The sequence below is a fragment of the Dioscorea cayenensis genome, chromosome 5 (assembly GCF_009730915.1).
Source record: "Dioscorea cayenensis subsp. rotundata cultivar TDr96_F1 chromosome 5, TDr96_F1_v2_PseudoChromosome.rev07_lg8_w22 25.fasta, whole genome shotgun sequence".
Classification (NCBI taxonomy): domain Eukaryota; kingdom Viridiplantae; phylum Streptophyta; class Magnoliopsida; order Dioscoreales; family Dioscoreaceae; genus Dioscorea; species Dioscorea cayenensis.
Genome location: NC_052475.1, coordinates 32,031,031 through 32,047,021, shown reverse-complemented (window position 1 = coordinate 32,047,021; position 15,991 = coordinate 32,031,031). Strand labels below are relative to the sequence as shown.

At 36.2% G+C, this 15,991-nt stretch overlaps 2 protein-coding genes across 3 annotated transcripts; one reads left to right on the top strand and one right to left on the bottom strand.

The window, feature by feature from the left end:
- The first annotated feature begins 661 nt into the window (after positions 1-661).
- On the top strand, positions 662-6,896 carry LOC120262134. 2 transcript variants are annotated; one of them, XM_039270198.1, is made up of 13 exons: positions 662-885; positions 971-1,533; positions 2,201-2,361; positions 2,492-2,552; positions 2,694-2,759; positions 2,876-2,961; positions 3,978-4,038; positions 4,166-4,378; positions 5,104-5,169; positions 5,318-5,397; positions 5,481-5,600; positions 5,690-5,834; positions 6,409-6,896. In XM_039270198.1, exons 1-11 carry the CDS (start codon positions 726-728, stop codon positions 5,593-5,595), a joined length of 1,632 nt encoding a protein of 543 aa, XP_039126132.1. In that variant the 5' UTR covers positions 662-725; the 3' UTR covers positions 5,596-5,600; positions 5,690-5,834; positions 6,409-6,896. The 2 variants fall into 2 exon arrangements, with proteins under 2 accessions (XP_039126132.1, XP_039126131.1); XM_039270197.1 differs by having other exon boundaries at positions 4,163-4,378.
- Positions 6,897-7,187: 291 nt separating this feature from the next.
- On the bottom strand, positions 7,188-15,772 carry LOC120261214 (enhancer of polycomb homolog 2-like). The gene is made up of 13 exons (XM_039268998.1): positions 15,342-15,772; positions 14,958-15,207; positions 13,890-14,019; positions 13,692-13,794; positions 12,567-12,690; positions 12,365-12,430; positions 12,097-12,135; positions 11,001-11,081; positions 10,832-10,879; positions 10,523-10,573; positions 10,343-10,411; positions 8,465-8,707; positions 7,188-7,938 (listed from the first exon to the last, which is right to left on the bottom strand). Exons 2-13 carry the CDS (start codon positions 15,114-15,116, stop codon positions 7,708-7,710), a joined length of 1,344 nt encoding a protein of 447 aa, XP_039124932.1. The 5' UTR covers positions 15,117-15,207; positions 15,342-15,772; the 3' UTR covers positions 7,188-7,707.
- Between the last annotated feature and the right edge of the window lie 219 nt (positions 15,773-15,991).

The following is a 15,991-nucleotide window of genomic DNA, read 5'->3' as shown; positions in this document are numbered from 1 at the left end:
TCATGAGTAGATAATATGTAGCCTCTATGGCTGTGTGACACATGTGGATGTGAATATGCTATTATAACCATATTTTACTAGATTATTTAAAGTTAGGATTTTATTGTCTTGAACAACTAATTAACAATTTTAATTTTATAGGGACCTTTCTAAATTGAATTGTTGTGTGGGATCTTAAATTCTCGATCATTTAGAAAAAGTTTAGAAGGACTTGAATCAAGTCAAATTTTAATCTGTTTTCTACTTAAATTTTATACAATCTATCTATAAATAGTTTTGGCTTACCTTTCAACTTGTTTATATATTTTTGTTAATACATTTCATGTGATACATTTATTAGAATTTAAAAATAGCCCCTTGATAAAAATAGTCCTGCGGCTACCCACATACTACAAGCATACTTTGCATATTTATTTCTTAATTTATAATTATAATTATTCTGACTATATTAACAAATGCATTATATATACAGTGAAATTACATAATTTATGACAAATAAAAACTCATTTTTACATGGATGTATTAATTAAAAAAAATTTATGGGTAAGCAAGAATAAGTTCAGTCCCACTGTAATTTCGGATTTTTACAGGGTTGTGCCAGCGAAAACTCTTTATAAAAAATTTTAGCAAATAAGAAATACGAATGTAAAGTGAACCCTGGAGAGCTGAACCAAAAAGCCCAGGGTTCGCGTTTGGCGCCTCAACGGAGGTCGACGGTGCCGTCAATGGCGACGATGGCGCGCAGCGCGGCGAAGCCCTGGCGCATCATCCCCCGTCCCCTCCTCGAGACCATCCTCAACAACCATGCCTACCACCCCGTGGTTCCCCAACCTCTCCTCCTCCACGGCCCTCGTGGCGTCGGCAAGACCTCCCTCATCCGCCATCGTCCGGCCATCTCCCATTCTGATCATTTCCTTTTCCATCGATTCGGTTTCTTCTGATCTAACACTGCTTTTGCCTCGTTTTTCAGGTCTTCTTAATGATTGGAACAAAGGCCCCCATGTTGCTGGCTACGTGGACTTCTCCGGTGGCGGTGGTGCTATCCCTTGGGCTGCTTCACAGCCGAGGGATCTCAGAGAGCTTCGTGATGCTCTGGAAGGTGAGATCGAGTCCATGGTGGACCGCGGTGTTCGTCTCGGTGCTATCGGCGCGCGTGGAGTTCTATCTGTTCTTAATCGGCGGCTTGGCATCCTTTCCGCTCTCCGGAGGCTCACTAACACTGATCCTAGCTCAAAATCGTCGTCCATTACTTCTCTATGGAACAAGGCTGTGATAGCGAGGATGCGGCTGGTGGATATCGAGGAGTTGGAAGGGGGGCACTCGAAGGAGGAGGTGGCGTACATGAAGGAAGCGGCGGCGGCGCTTAGGGTGGCGAAGGAGGTGGTGGAGCTGCATCAGGAGTGGAGGAAGGAGGCGGTGAGGGAACTCAATCGGAAGGGAGGCTTCTCGAGGTCACTGGCACATTCAGTTACTGATTGGCCGTGCTTACTGCTCGAGATTCTCTCTGGAGCTGCAGAAAGTGATCTCTTCCAGGTATTAGAACTCAAGGAAAAAAGAATAAAAAGATTACAAATTAGATTTGAGATTATAAAACATGCCTTCTTGTATTTTCTGTGGATGTATCTTATTGTTCCTGTATCATCTTAAGTTCCAAAACCCTAAACAACAAAACCCTCGTGGCAAATCTTTACTTCATTGCTCTTCATGGATGAAGATTTTAGTTTTTGTTTTTGCAGATGAAGGGCACCGGGGATGAGGTTTTCTTTCCTGGGGTATCATTTTGTTTTTGATAAGAGATTGATGGCTTGTCCTTTATGATATGAGGTTTTATAAGTTTTGATCAACCTTCAAATAATCGTGTTTCGTAACTTTAAAACCCTAAATATTATTTGATTCAGGGCTCAAATAATTTTTGGGATGGCGCTTTGTTCCATAACTACTTGGTGTTTTATTTGCATAAGCTCTATAATATCTTTTGTATATTTTGTAAAATTTTGGTGAAAGTAGGCTGAAATTTCCAATCATTAATATCTTTACAACTTGCTTATGATGTTTGTTTTGTATCCCTATTATTCTTAATGTCATCTTGTTTTTCCTACTAAAATTGGTTGCTTTTGCCGGTGTTGACTTTAATGATAAATAAAGTTGCAACATAGTTATATCTGAAGAATTAGTTGAAGCAAGACATTTTTTGATGCAGCCAAAGCTGGTAATAAACAACATTGATATTCTTCGGAAGGCATTCCTGACGGATGATTCGTCTGTGTCTGCGGCAATGTACCATGATAGTTTCTTGTGGAGAGTGATAGCCCTGGGTGTGAATGAGAGGTGCTTGCCTGTGTTCCTTGTAACATCAGATAGGTACAGCATTCATGACCATCAGTTTGCATTTTTTCCTAATTATTTTGCATATCATTTCTTCATCTGATTATACAGCCTTGACTTTCTTTAAGATGGATTCCTTTGCTTACATGTTTTTAAAATTTTTCAGCTATTATTCATATCAAGTGTTCATCGATTTTGGATTTCCAGACATATTTCTTTCACGTGAGGTGTGCTAGTTATTCATCTTTTTAGTGTTCTTATTACCTGCTCCAATGAGACATGATCAAAGTTTTGATAGGCGTAATCCATTGGTGTTGGAGTTTCTTAGACCTTTATCTGACTTGCAGATTTACTATTGAATGGTGCAGACATATGGCTGGACTCGTCAAGAAGCTAAACTGCACATGGTACCTGATTTCTTCAGTGAATCTGAGGTGTCAAATCCTTCCTCATTTGACTGTAGATATTCTTTTCATTATTATTTATCAGAATGTCAGCCAACAATCTCAATTACCTATCCTATAATCTATATGCTATTTTTAATTTGCAGTGGAAAGTAATCGATGAGGTTCTTGGTCCAAGTCCACGGCATCTTTCTGAGCTGTATTCTCTCAAGCAAAATGCTCATGATCAGGGGTAAGCATTTCTTTTCCATCTCTCTTTTGCATGTTGTAAAAGCAAGACTTGTACAAGTCATTCCACCTTTATGAAGTGGAATACATTAGTTTTAGTTAGAGATATAAAATGCTAACTTTCTTACATTAGACCTATTTATGTTATTATCAACATGCAATTTAATGATTTAATTATTAGCTCTTAAACAAAGCAAGTTTTACTCATTCCATGGCAGTGTAATTAAAAGCGCTAAGCGCCTTTAAGGCGATGAAAATATAAATCGTCTGAGGCACTCGCCTGTGCCTCGAGCAGCATGAAGCGCTATTTAAAATGAAAAACTAAAAAATAGAAAATAACACTGAAATTGCATAAGATTGAACTTAAATTAATATAATAATCATCTACTAAAATATAAAATATTGAAGATTCAAAATAAAAACATAAACACAAACATAAGATGTTGCTTCAATATGCTGTGTCAATAATCTTCTCAAAGTAGAACTCTTTCCCAATTAAACTTCCTTATCTTTCACATAAAATATCTCAAAGTTTACCTGTAGTTTTTTTAAAATGAATTTTCTTTTTTTTTTAATCTCTTTCTTTGCTTTATTTCTTTCTGTGTTTTATTCTCTCCTAAAAAGTCTCTCCATATTCCCAAAGTTGCTTTAATTTGTTTTGAAAAGCTCTCTTCTTAATTATTACAATTTCCAGGTATAATTGTTTGTATTTCCTAAAAAGCATTTAAAAAATGTAAAAAAAAAACCAACAAAAGAACCATTTTTCTTGCTTTTTTGCATTGCGCCTGGGTTGCAGTGCTTGCTTAGGCAGTGCTTCTTTGATGGCGCCTCGCCTAGGTCGCTTAAGCAAGCACTTTTTGCGCTATTCTAACACTGTTCCGTGGTAGTGCTTATAATGTCATTGCATTGTTTTTTAATTGATGTTTTTCTTCTAATCATCTAAAACTATATATAATGGCAATGAAGCATGTGATACCGCATTTGAAGATCCATGATATTTCCTCCTATTTGTTATGGTAGGATTATGCAGGATAGCAGTAGTTTTGAGGATGTTGTTGATGCCTACTTGGCTTATTTGCAAGTAAGTATCTTCTCATATTATTCCTTACTGCTTTATTTGGGCATTGATATTCCCCTGTCCCCTGATCATCTTTCTAGGTCAAAGGCCTCTTATATCCAACCTCTGTAATTTTTTGCTGCCTTAGCAGGTGTCTGTGGTGAACCCTGCCATGGAGTCAGCCTTAGTGATGCTGCAAAAATTTGTTTGTGATGTTCATGATGGAAAAATTCCAGAAAATAGATTGCCATTTGGTTCTCCCTGGAGACATCCACCTCGCTCGAGTGATCCAGCAGTTTGCATGGAGTGGGCAAAACTTCAGCTAATGGATTTTGTTCAATCCTTTGTAAATGCTGAATTTGGGGTGAGAGTCCTTGGTCCTACCTCATAAATTATTTTTGTTTCAAGTTATAGTTTGTGTTTGTTTTCCTGAAATTTTCAATTGTGATGCGATGTTGAATACTCCTGAGATTTTCTCTTTTGCATATATTCAAGAATCACTCTGAAAGACTGGTTAGGCATGTTCAAAATGATTAGACACCACTCGTTAGCAGATAAAATATTCATGTCTTTCAATGATTTTGACCAAATTATGCATGTCTATATTAAGATTTAAGACTAAATCCGAACCAAACTATGTGAATTTTGGTAAAATTAAAGCTTATTCTTGTTCAAATGAACTGAAGGGTCTATAGGTTAGTGCTTCTGAAGTTGAATTTAAGTCATATTGATAGAATCTGTAATGCTTTACTTGATGGAATGAATGTTCGCTCTTCGTCACCTCCTTCGAGGGTAAGTTTTAGTGGAAACAAATGTAATGTTAGAAGTTTGCTTGTAACAACAGGTTAGAGGCATGGCTCTTAGACAATGGACAATGTTGGTTAGGTAGCTAACCAAAAAGACAATCCTTAATAATGGATAAGATCTTCATTTACCACTTTGATCTTTTCTGTTTGAAACTTGCTGATGCTCCCACACCTTTGCCAGCGGCTTTCTTTCTTTTTGTTTTTATTGCCAATCTAATTGAGTTATTTTTACTTTTCACTTAGTGTTGCCCATGGAAAATTTTATTTCCTGTTTCCCGTATAGGTAAATTATTTGGCGGATTTTAGCCTTGAAATTTTGGAAGATCCTTCTGCTGTTGCTATGCTAGAGGTAAGTGGAGGTGCCTTTCCTATCAATATTTAGAATATCTGTCAGTCAATTAGAATATTATTTTTTATTTGGTTGTTCCATTAGAACCTATCTGCAAAGTACCTTTGATGGCGTCTAATGCCACTTTGCAATCATCCTCTACTTTTAGGTTGGTTTGCTTTATAAACAGCGAGATCCATCTTTCTTTCGTCCTATAACTAGAGGTGTTCAGAGGTGTCTTGCCAGATGGTGAGTTAACTGAACTTGGAATAATCCATAGTTAGAAAATCAGTTGAAAATTTCAATTTAATCAGAAGTTCTTCCACTTTCAGGCTTGTCCATGAAAGGATGCAGATGAACCTTGGAGACTATACAGCATTCCTATGGCAGCGCATTGTGCGTGGTCGGAGTTATCGCCATTTGATGAAAGAATTAGGCTATAAGTAGACCAGGTATGAGGTATTACTATCAAGATAAACCATTTGAGTTTTGTGCTTTCTGGGCCATCAGGTGATTGTCATTTGTTCATTTTTTCCTTCAGGCGATTTTGATTTTTGCTGACAGAGATAAAAGTTTGGTTCTCATCAACTTGAATTTTAAATACTAAACCATGGATAGCCTTTGAAGTTTCTGGTGGAACTCTCCAATATTAACCATAATTCCTCTATGAAAGGTGGAGGTGGAGTGTAAGTTCTCTAATTTGTTGCATTTTCATGTTGTTTTATATGGTAGTTGGCTATGCAAGTTGGGCTGGGCTAGAGTATATGGCATTTTATTTTCTTGCAAGCATCAGAAAAAAACTATTGAACTTATTGCCTGCAGTAATTTATCCGCTTTGTTGTATTTTCTAGTCAATGTTAGTCACAATTCACCTAGTGTAAGGTACACATTATATAAATTTGTTTATAGTGTGATTGCACTAGCCAATGATTTTCCTGAATTCTCAATATATATTATATATCTATGGTATGTATGTCCAAGTTTATCTTAGCAAATCTTGAAACTTGCATGGATGTACATATAAAAATGAAGAATGTTAATACTCAATATAGTAATGTCGGGTGCGCTATAGATACTGAAATAACTACTGGAGATACACGATATAGAATGCTTCCTTATTAGGTGAATGTCATTTATATTCTGAATTCGCACTTTAAAATTCTTGTTTTAAAGGTTCTTCTGAGAATGTATTTGTTTATCTAGTGTGAAGTACTACTCTGATTTTAAGATGTTTTTCTGCTGACTGCTTTCGTCTTCCAGGGAAGCGAGCTTCTGCTTATTCATTGGTGCCGGAGTCCAGATGGTTGCCTTCTTGGCATGGTGTGTTTATTCAGCAATAGCTTGATGAACCTTTCTCTGCAGAATATTTTCTGAGATCAGGGATTGAAGGTGCACCTAAACCCCACAAAGTATTATGGCATTCCAAATAATATCTGAAATCCTATGAACAATTTGAGCTTGGACTGTTGACAAAACATTTGTTAATGTTTCACTCTACGTTATTTCTTCCTCAAAGCTCAATGCACATCTAACTGTTATTTGTGATTCTCCTTTTCAAAGTTTCAATCTTGTGATTCCTCAAGTGCTAATGCTATTTATTTAAGCCACTTGTATTTATTTGTATCAATTCTGTATTTATTGAGAGATCCATTGTGTAGAATCTTGTCTACTTTTTGTCTACTCTCAAAAAGTAGATCATGGCATGACAATAGAGTACTTTGTCAAAACAAAAAAGCTTTTTTTTTTTTTTTAAGTTTGTTTGAATAATAAATTTGTTTAATTATCTTTTGCAATTAATCTAATTGATTGTCATGATGTCCCTGCTGCTCGGACGGCTACTTTTACCATTGTGTCTGCTGTATAGTTTCATGCAAATGAATGACTAGAAAAATAAAATAGAATAATAAATAAAAGAATCAATGATGCAAGTCTGCTACCAGTTACAAATATGAAATATTAGCAGCTTGGATTTTCAATATACCCTTTAAAGCCCTTTTTATAGTTTTTTTCTTAATAAACAATTAATAACTACAAAATGATTAGCAATTGCAAAATCTTCATCATCAATCAGCATGATATCACAGCATGAACATGTTTCCATCAAACTTTCGGCCAACAAGCACATGGCAATTATACTGCACCTACAAACTAGAATCATAAATACATTGAACCCCTACAAATTGGGAAAGAAAGGGGGCCAAAAAAAAAAAGAAAAGAGGCAGCTATTCGGGAAATAATGTGAGATTGCAACAGATTGTACAGAAATTGGGAGGTGGGCACACTAGGCGGAATAATATGAGGCATGACTAGCAATGGAGGTTAGGAAAATTGAAGCCTGACATGAATTTCAACCCTACGGAAAAATAAGCCCAACATCATGCTAAACTACAACAGTTAAACCAGTCGGTCATGTATGCCTGCCGCCTTCCTTCACCTCGGCTTCACAGATATCCCGAAAAAGGATAATGGGCAATATTCCAGGACCACTCTTCCTAGTCACAGGAATCATCCTCTTTCGGTGAAACATGTAGACTGTAGACTTAGGGACGACAAGCCGGTTCAACCATTGGGTTGCAGAGGCTGGGTGTTTGGTGGCACATGACTTCCAGTTCCAATTGGTACTCTATCAAAGATAATGCGGCCACCTCGGCCGATCCTGCCCTGGAAGCGGAATGGCGGTGCTACGGATCCATTTTCAAATGTGGGGTCTGGAGGCGGAATAATGCCAGCAGCTGTCAATTTTTCTGGATCTAAAGGTTTTGTAAACAACAAAACTGGCTCAAGAGGGTCCTGCAAAAAATTCCGCATTTGACCATATCAATTTTCCCAGCAACAAACTTCTTGTAACTGTATATGAACATGTAGCAAAATATGATGATTGCTATTTTTACTATTTTCTTCCTCAACAAATAAGGATAGTGACTGAATTTACAAGGCGAACCTATTCAATCAAACTTCAAAAGCAAAAAAAAAACATGGATCCTTTCAGAAATGAAAATTATTAGAATGTGCTGCCCTAGATTCCTCTGATATAAAGGAAGACTTCGAGGAGATACTATGATTAAAAGAATAAGTTATATATTGAGACAAAAAGATTTGGTTGCAACTGACCATCTAGTTCCTCTTGTAGTCACAAAAATATCTACTTTTAACTACTATACATAAAACTAGTAAGTGGAATTAATCCTAGAACCGCTAAAAGATTGAAGGCAACTGGTTAATCAATCCTCAACAAAGGTGACTTCTTTTATCTCTGAAGTTCTGTGAATTTAGCATCAGATTGAAAATAGAAAGTAGCAGCATGAAGAAAACCTACCCTCTTCTGAAGCCATCCATTAGGTAGATGCCTCCGTTTTAAATCACGCGTCATCCGCCCAGTAGGGAAAATTATCCTTCTATAGTTGGTAAAGCGTGACTGCTGAATAGAAGTTGGATGAGGTCGTGAGCGACCATTAATTGCATCATCAGAGTCCATAGGATCATCTTCACTCGATCCGAATTTGCATGCAAGTGGAAATCCTGACAATGCTAGCCCATCCTCAACAAGCTGTGCCTCGTGCTGAAAACAATTTCACTACTTATCTAAGTGGTAGCTCAAAATTAAATAACTTGTGGCACGAGGAACTACTCAGTCAGCCTCCATAGACTAAAAAAACTCAAAAGACCACAGAAACAATGAACTCTGAGCACTTCAACTCACATGATTAGAAAGAAATAAATCTCCAGCCAAAACAGAAAGAAAAGGTGTAGTGCATGCAACATAATGGCATACAATCAAACCAATTTTTATTGGCGGAACTTAAACTTCACAACAGCGCAAAGGATCCTTTCGGAAAACTGCTAATTTGGTAAATCGGACCATTTCTGTGAGGTTTTAAAATAAAAATTTCCAATACCTCAAAGGACCCTTTCAGAAAACCAGCTAATATGATAAATATGCTTAGTTTTTGCAATGCGTTAACAGGTTATATAAAGTGTTGTGAACTTATTGACCAAGGAACTAACAAATACTGTATAATTACCATGTAAATAAGTCAGGTCTTATAAAAAAAAATGAAACTGCCTGATGATCTCAGCAAATAATTGATGCTAATGGATCGAAACTACAGAAACTGAACCACCATAACTAACAGAATCAAAACGGGTAAGATTGTCTTAATGATGTCAGGCAATAGAAGACAACTGGAAAGGAATATTCAAATTATATAGGAGAACCGGCAGGAATGCATAAAAAGCTATTCAGAAGCCATAATGCAATTTAACAGATCAATCCTTTCGAACTATATATTACTTACTAACATGTTCCCTCATAAATCATGCAATACTGTTATGTTGACAAATAGGATGTTTTCCAAAACAAGGCATCTCAGGTTTGAATACAAATGTCTAGCAGAAACATAAGATTAATATAAAAACAAACTCTGAGATGCTCTGTTGACATACATTTACTCTTATTCTGTATCCACACTTAACCTCCAACTTGTGAAATTTATAAGAGATTAGTAAGGTCTCTTCTTGCCAAAGATGTTAAAATCATATAAAAGCATCACTCCAACAATTCGACGAAGACTAATTCAAGATCAAACAACCATCCCACATCCGGAAAATCTAGTGTGTACAGTTGGTAAATCTGTTTTTCCAAGGTAACTCCATCAACAGATACCTTTGTATGAGCAAACTCCAATGAAGAAGCTTCCAAGTCTAAGTCTACCATCCAAACATCAATAGTGGTTAAACAATGAATCCGAGCTCGTCGGCATTCAAGTTAAATTCAAGATATCTAAAATAAGGAAGCCAGGGACAATTATAGGCTCAAAAAAAGTTAACTTAATTGAAATTAATGCTAGCTTATCAGTCCAGCTTAGTATAGAAATTGTAAGCCAAGGTCTAAACCCAATGACACCAATTATTCAAAACCAAGGCAGATCACCTTTAAAGGCTCCAACCAGTTTACACCTTCTATATGCATAGCACAATATCCCATTAGTTAGCTAGCTTTTCACAAACCAAGATACAACAAAGACTCAAAATTAAGTACCTCAAATGAAGAAATTTGCCTGAACAGACTGAAACAAGGAATAGCAAGACATAAATAAATTGAAAAATGAAGAGGAGAACACAATCAGCAAACGGTAATAAACTTGAGCTGAGTAATTGAAGAACAGAACAAGTAAACCAAGGGCATAGGACTTACTTGGTATTTTATCTGAATTCGTTGAAGAGCAACCTCATTCTCCACGACCTCTCGCTTCTTCTCCTCTCTCTGCAAGCAGGTGTGCTTATTAGATACCGGACAAGAAGTTCCAAGGTTGCAAATAATTTATACAAGAAAATTAGTTTTAAAACAAGTAGACTTTTGAATCAGAATGGAAACCTTAATCAAAGCTTCCACCAGAGTCTTGGCCTGGTCCAAATTGCGCCTGACCTGGAACAATTTCATAAGGTCAAATTAGCACTGATATGGCGTGAACAGCTGACAATACTTATCACCAAAAACTAATGAAAGCTGCTGTACAGAAAAGTGTCAAACAGTAAACACTGTAGGGTTGAGTTAAGGAATTAATGTCCCACAAGAGTCCACAGCCAGACACATTCACAAAAATAGAATATGATACAGGACAAACACTCACTTCAAAAATAAAATATTAACATAATTCAAGCTCAAATATAACAGAAATTTTACCTGGCGAAGTTTTTCAAAAGATTGCACATTGTTTTCCCTTCTTTGCATCTAGAGAAAAAATATTGACCACGAACTATCAGATTACCAAACCCCATTCTTTTGCCATCACCAAATATGAAAGATATACTGACTACAACAATGTTAAATTTGCTAGACTAGTAGGCCCTACCCTTCTTGTGTGAAGGCGGTGAGCTTTCTCCCTAGGTCTGAACACATTGTATGGGTTTGTATCATTAACTGCTGGAGGAGGCTGCATAAAAACAATAATACATGTATATAGTAAGCTGTATAATAAACTTTACAATTATAATGCAAACTGGATGAATTGATGCATGAAACAGTTGTCATGTGTAGAACTTAGATTGGGAAGAAAAATAGCATGTATTAAATTGCCTTAAGCTCATGTAACAAAGGAGGTTAAAAAAGATTTTAAGGGGAAACACAGATATGGAAAATATAGAAAGTAAATGAAGTTTGATGAAAATTAAATAAAGTAATATATGTGGCACAAAATAATACTATCATCCTGGAAGACAGCCTGTGAGATAAACATGACTGCAGCAAAAACCAAGCAACAGAAGAAATAACCAATAATCAAAGAAGGGAAGAACTGACAAAAAAAAGACAATGTGCTCACTAACTCTACTTCACATCACCTTTTAACTTAAGAACCCAAGTAATGACCAACTCCAGTCAATGATAGTCAAAGTAGAATGCCCAATGAAATTAAAATATGAAGGCAACCACCTAAATATAAGTACAGCCATTCTCCACTAGTGCAGCATGTAAGAGCCACACAAAACCTTAATACATGGCTCATGTTATATATCTTGGATGGGTGAGTTCAGTCACTGTGAGAATAAGGGAAAGAAAAAAAAATATACATACTAGGACATCTTTTTCCTCCGAAATGAATAATTACATGAATATCATTCAATTGACTTTTATGAAGAATGAAGCTATTTGAATAAATTAGAAAGTGTCAAATAATGCCCCAACAGGTTCCCAGAAATTTCTGAAGTGATAGGAATAATTCAACCAAAGAGACTGCAGATACATGTCCATTTGATTAACAAGCATAAGTTGTGAACTCTTGTACATCGTAAACCACAAAACTTTACTTGCAAACCATTAGACAACTTCGATTTCACATTATATCAGCTATCTATATAAAATACACCTAGATCATTTCCAATTGATAATACATAATCAACCCAAGAGTGTAGTAAAATGATAAATGTAACTTGCATTGCCATGGATCTCACCTGCAAACGCCTCAAAATTGGTTTTTGCCACTGCTCCCGCTGGTAACAAATAAATAAAGGATGCATAAGAAATTATGCTACAACAGAGACAATGATTCTGTCAAATCATAATGGATGATCAGGATACAAATTAAAATGCAAGCTAGTCATAAAGTAACATCAGCAAAGTTCAAAAGCCATGCACTGGAATTTGCAAAATACAGTTTTCTAAATATGCTAACTCAAAAGGATCAAATCTAGCTATTATATTAGTCAAATAGAAGACCACCTTTTCTTTCCAATAGTCATATACGGACTGGAATACTGGAAATCGAGTGGATTGAGATTGCAACGCCTGTGAAATGAGAGAAACTCATATAACATACAAGCTTGCTAATCAAAACATTTGCATATGATATTTTAGAAAATGAAATATAACATGTTAAGAATAGAAGCAAAATTCATATAAATTGTAACTCTTGATATATCACCTCAGCTGCAGCATCAAGCTGTAGCAGAACAGGAATAGATGAACCGAGAGTGTGGGTGATCATTCCCGCTTTTTCTCGAGCCTTGTGATCTAAAACCTCCAGCTTAAACAAGAAAGCCTCAAATCTGTTTTAACAAACATAAGTAAAACCATGTAAATTCCAGAAAGTAAATGGAGATACCTCAAATAATTGTACTGGAAGAAGAAATTTGGATGCCCATAATGTAAAACAATAAAGCGAAACCTTAGTAAACATAGGTAAGTCCATGTAAATTCCAAAAGGTTAATGGGATACCTCAAATAGAAAAGGAGTACCAATTACCAAAGACATTTGCATGTTCATAATGTACGAATATGCATAGTAAAAGTGTTGCATATTGCAGTCCATGGATTTATTAAAAAAAAAAAAGGTGAAGAAACCATTGCATTTGCAAGCACAGAACAACCAAAAGAAACATTAAAAGGTAGCTGGTTAAAAGACAACCTACTTCCATTTAAATGAAATCTCAGACTCGTACTTATGTGCCCACAACAACAGGGCTAAAACATATACACACACACACACACACACACATTTGACAGTGACAAAATAAAGTTATTGTAGAGGGAAAAGCACCTTAACAAGAGATGGTCAAATTTAGTAATTTGAGGGACCTTCTTGATATTGATTAAGCTTCTATTGTGCTGTTCTTCCCTTTTTATGTCATCATTGTAATTGATATTATTTCTTCGCCCATAGTTTACAAAACACTATGTGATTTATGTGATTTCAACTTTAAATACCCATTTCTGTTAGTGATTTTGGATGTGTAACTAGAATTATTAAATAGCAAACAGAAATTTGAATAACCTTAATTGATCCAGTCCTCCATTGAGGGCATGAACTATAAAAGATACAAGTTCATATAAATTTATTTAAGCATGAATTCATTCCATACTATATATGGGGCAACATCCACATGAGGAACCATATTAACTTATACAAAAATTATTTGTTTCCATAATTTAATCAACTACTAAATGCAGAAAAAACATTCAAGTTATAATTGGTAGACCTCAAGAATCAAGAAGGCCTTCCATACAAGAAATTCAACAAAGTGTAGAAAAATTAATAGTTTCAAATTACTTTTCAGGAGCAAGAATCTTTTTATCATTGTTATATTCCAGCAGCCAATCCTCATCTTCATCATCCAGATCATACTCAACAAACTCCCCAATCTCAGCCCTAGCTGCAAAAGATACATCATGCTCAAAAGATTAGCTATATTATCAACAAAAAAAAAGTACCACATTAGACAATTTTTTTATGCAGGTCAGTGCAGACCTCCTCTTCCACGTAAATATGATGCCGGTTGTGAGAAGGACTGCAAGTAATCCCTTTCATATGTGTCCACAATGCTGCACTGTGGTGTAGGTATTTCTTGAGCATTTTTCTTGCTATTGTTTTGTTGCACCTACAGAAAATACAAATTGCCAGGTTAGGGTGTCCATTTTCATAAGATTACTGTGTGTTTATTTAAAACCATATAAATTGCTCTTACATACATGACAATGGAGGTTTCCATAATGCCATGCTACACTATCCAAAATAGCTACACACTGACATCAGCTTTTGAAATTGATTTGGAATAGTCAGAATCTCGGTAACCATAGAATGGCATGAGCGAACAACCAGAGAAACATGAGATGTTGAACCAATAAAGGAATGTCAAAGAGAACACATGGCATTTTAATCATTAGCAATAGGACGGACAAAAAAGGTGATGAAGAAAGAAAATGACCACAAGAGGAAAAATATCTATATCTACATGATGACGTTATATAAAGTAAAGAATGTAACTCAATCAGAGTTATGTTTAAATCATCGGTGGTTCCAAGCCAAAGGTAGCACTCATTTTTTGCATGCCCACTTCTCAACTAAAGAAAACTGACTATCAACTATTCCATTAAATTCAGAACACACTAAACTTTCAAGCGCTGATATGAAAAACTTTAAGTATGCATAAACCTCTTGCTGAACATATCAAAAATATTTATGAAATACAACAATACCATATGCAACCACTTCACATAATTGTCACAGGTCACCAGGACTTACAAGCATCACTTAAAGCAAAAGCATATCAGAGCACTCTTAAAAAAACATAGTCATGATTAAGGAGAGCAGTAATTTCTACCAACATCAAAAATATTCATCCACTCAAACCCGATTGCACATGGTCAACTAGCATTCGTCATCAATAAGGTCATGAGGCGAGAAAGACCCATTATGCAAGCAGGATTGGACAAGATAACGTGTTATAAGAAGAAAAGTATACTAGATCACAAGCAGCATTGGAATTTTCATAATTATAATATCATGCTCAAATAATCAACATAAGACCAGCATAACCTCAATTTCAGTCTCAGCAGCAAGTCGGAGCAGCTGAGAGTTTCGTGTGGAAGCACCTGTGACAGGAGCCTCGTCATCCTCAAACTCCTTGACAGATTTTACAATCGGGAGCTTCTTGTGAATATCAAGGGGACGAGGCCGGAATGACAGCCTACTCATATCCGGTTCATCTCCTTCCCCTCCAAAAAGCCACACGCTTATACACACTTCCCTATTCTCATATCTCCAAAACCTAGCAACCACTCAAACCCTATTCACCAATCAAAACGACGAAAAACAACAGCTTAATTAGCCAAAAACATCAAGAATTCCCCCGAGAGCTTCTTGAGCTCGCCATTCAGTTCATAATCTCATCAAAAAGAACCAAAACCTAGATTCACCGACCCAAAACTTCAAAACTCAATTCAAAACCAGAACCAGATTGATCCACAAACGCGAGCCTTTCCAACTCTGGCCAAACCCTAGTTCAACGGACACCCACACAACAACCAAACTAGCCACAAACTTTTCAAAACTTTTCCACTTCCCACCGAAATCCCAAACCCAGAAACAATAAGAAATGAGAGAAAAGAAAAGAAAATGATATTCCAAACAAATTGAGTGAAAAGATTGAAGGCGGAACTGGTGGAGCTAGGGCACGGGAGGGATTAAAGAATCGAGTGGCGATGGATTTGTAGAGGAGAAGGGGGCTGATCAATTGATTTTGTTGAAGAGAAAAAGGAACAGGAAATAGGAATCTCTAGGGTTTATGGAGATTTGGGTACCTAGGGTTTTGAAAGGGGGAAAAAGGGAGGGAAGCAAAGCGAGGGGAGAAGCGCAAGGGCACGAAGAGGAAGAGAAAAAAAATAAAATAAAAAATAAAATAAACATTTTTGCAAACGGCTCCCCAAAAATTTTGGTATTTTCATTCAATCTCTCTTATCTGTTCACAATTACACATACATCCCTGAATTTTCTTAAAAGTTAAAACTACATATCTGCTTTTTTTTACATACAGTAGTAATTCTTCTGGCTAAAATTTTAAATAGTATCTT

Bases quoted from the DNA above. Each gene is read 5' to 3' on its own strand.
- LOC120261214 (XM_039268998.1), bottom strand. From the start codon at position 15,116: ATGAGTAGGCTGTCATTCCGGCCTCGTCCCCTTGATATTCACAAGAAG. The intron at 12,431-12,566 runs GTGATATATCAA...CTCATTTCACAG, and splicing joins AGCTTGATGCTGCAGCTGAG to GCGTTGCAATCTCAATCCAC. The intron at 7,939-8,464 runs GTAGGTTTTCTT...AATTTTTTGCAG, and splicing joins ATGGATGGCTTCAGAAGAGG to GACCCTCTTGAGCCAGTTTT.
- LOC120262134 (XM_039270197.1), top strand. From the start codon at position 726: ATGGCGACGATGGCGCGCAGCGCGGCGAAGCCCTGGCGCATCATCCCC. The intron at 886-970 runs GTCCGGCCATCT...CTCGTTTTTCAG, and splicing joins GACCTCCCTCATCCGCCATC to GTCTTCTTAATGATTGGAAC. The intron at 5,170-5,317 runs GTAAGTGGAGGT...CTCTACTTTTAG, and splicing joins CTGCTGTTGCTATGCTAGAG to GTTGGTTTGCTTTATAAACA.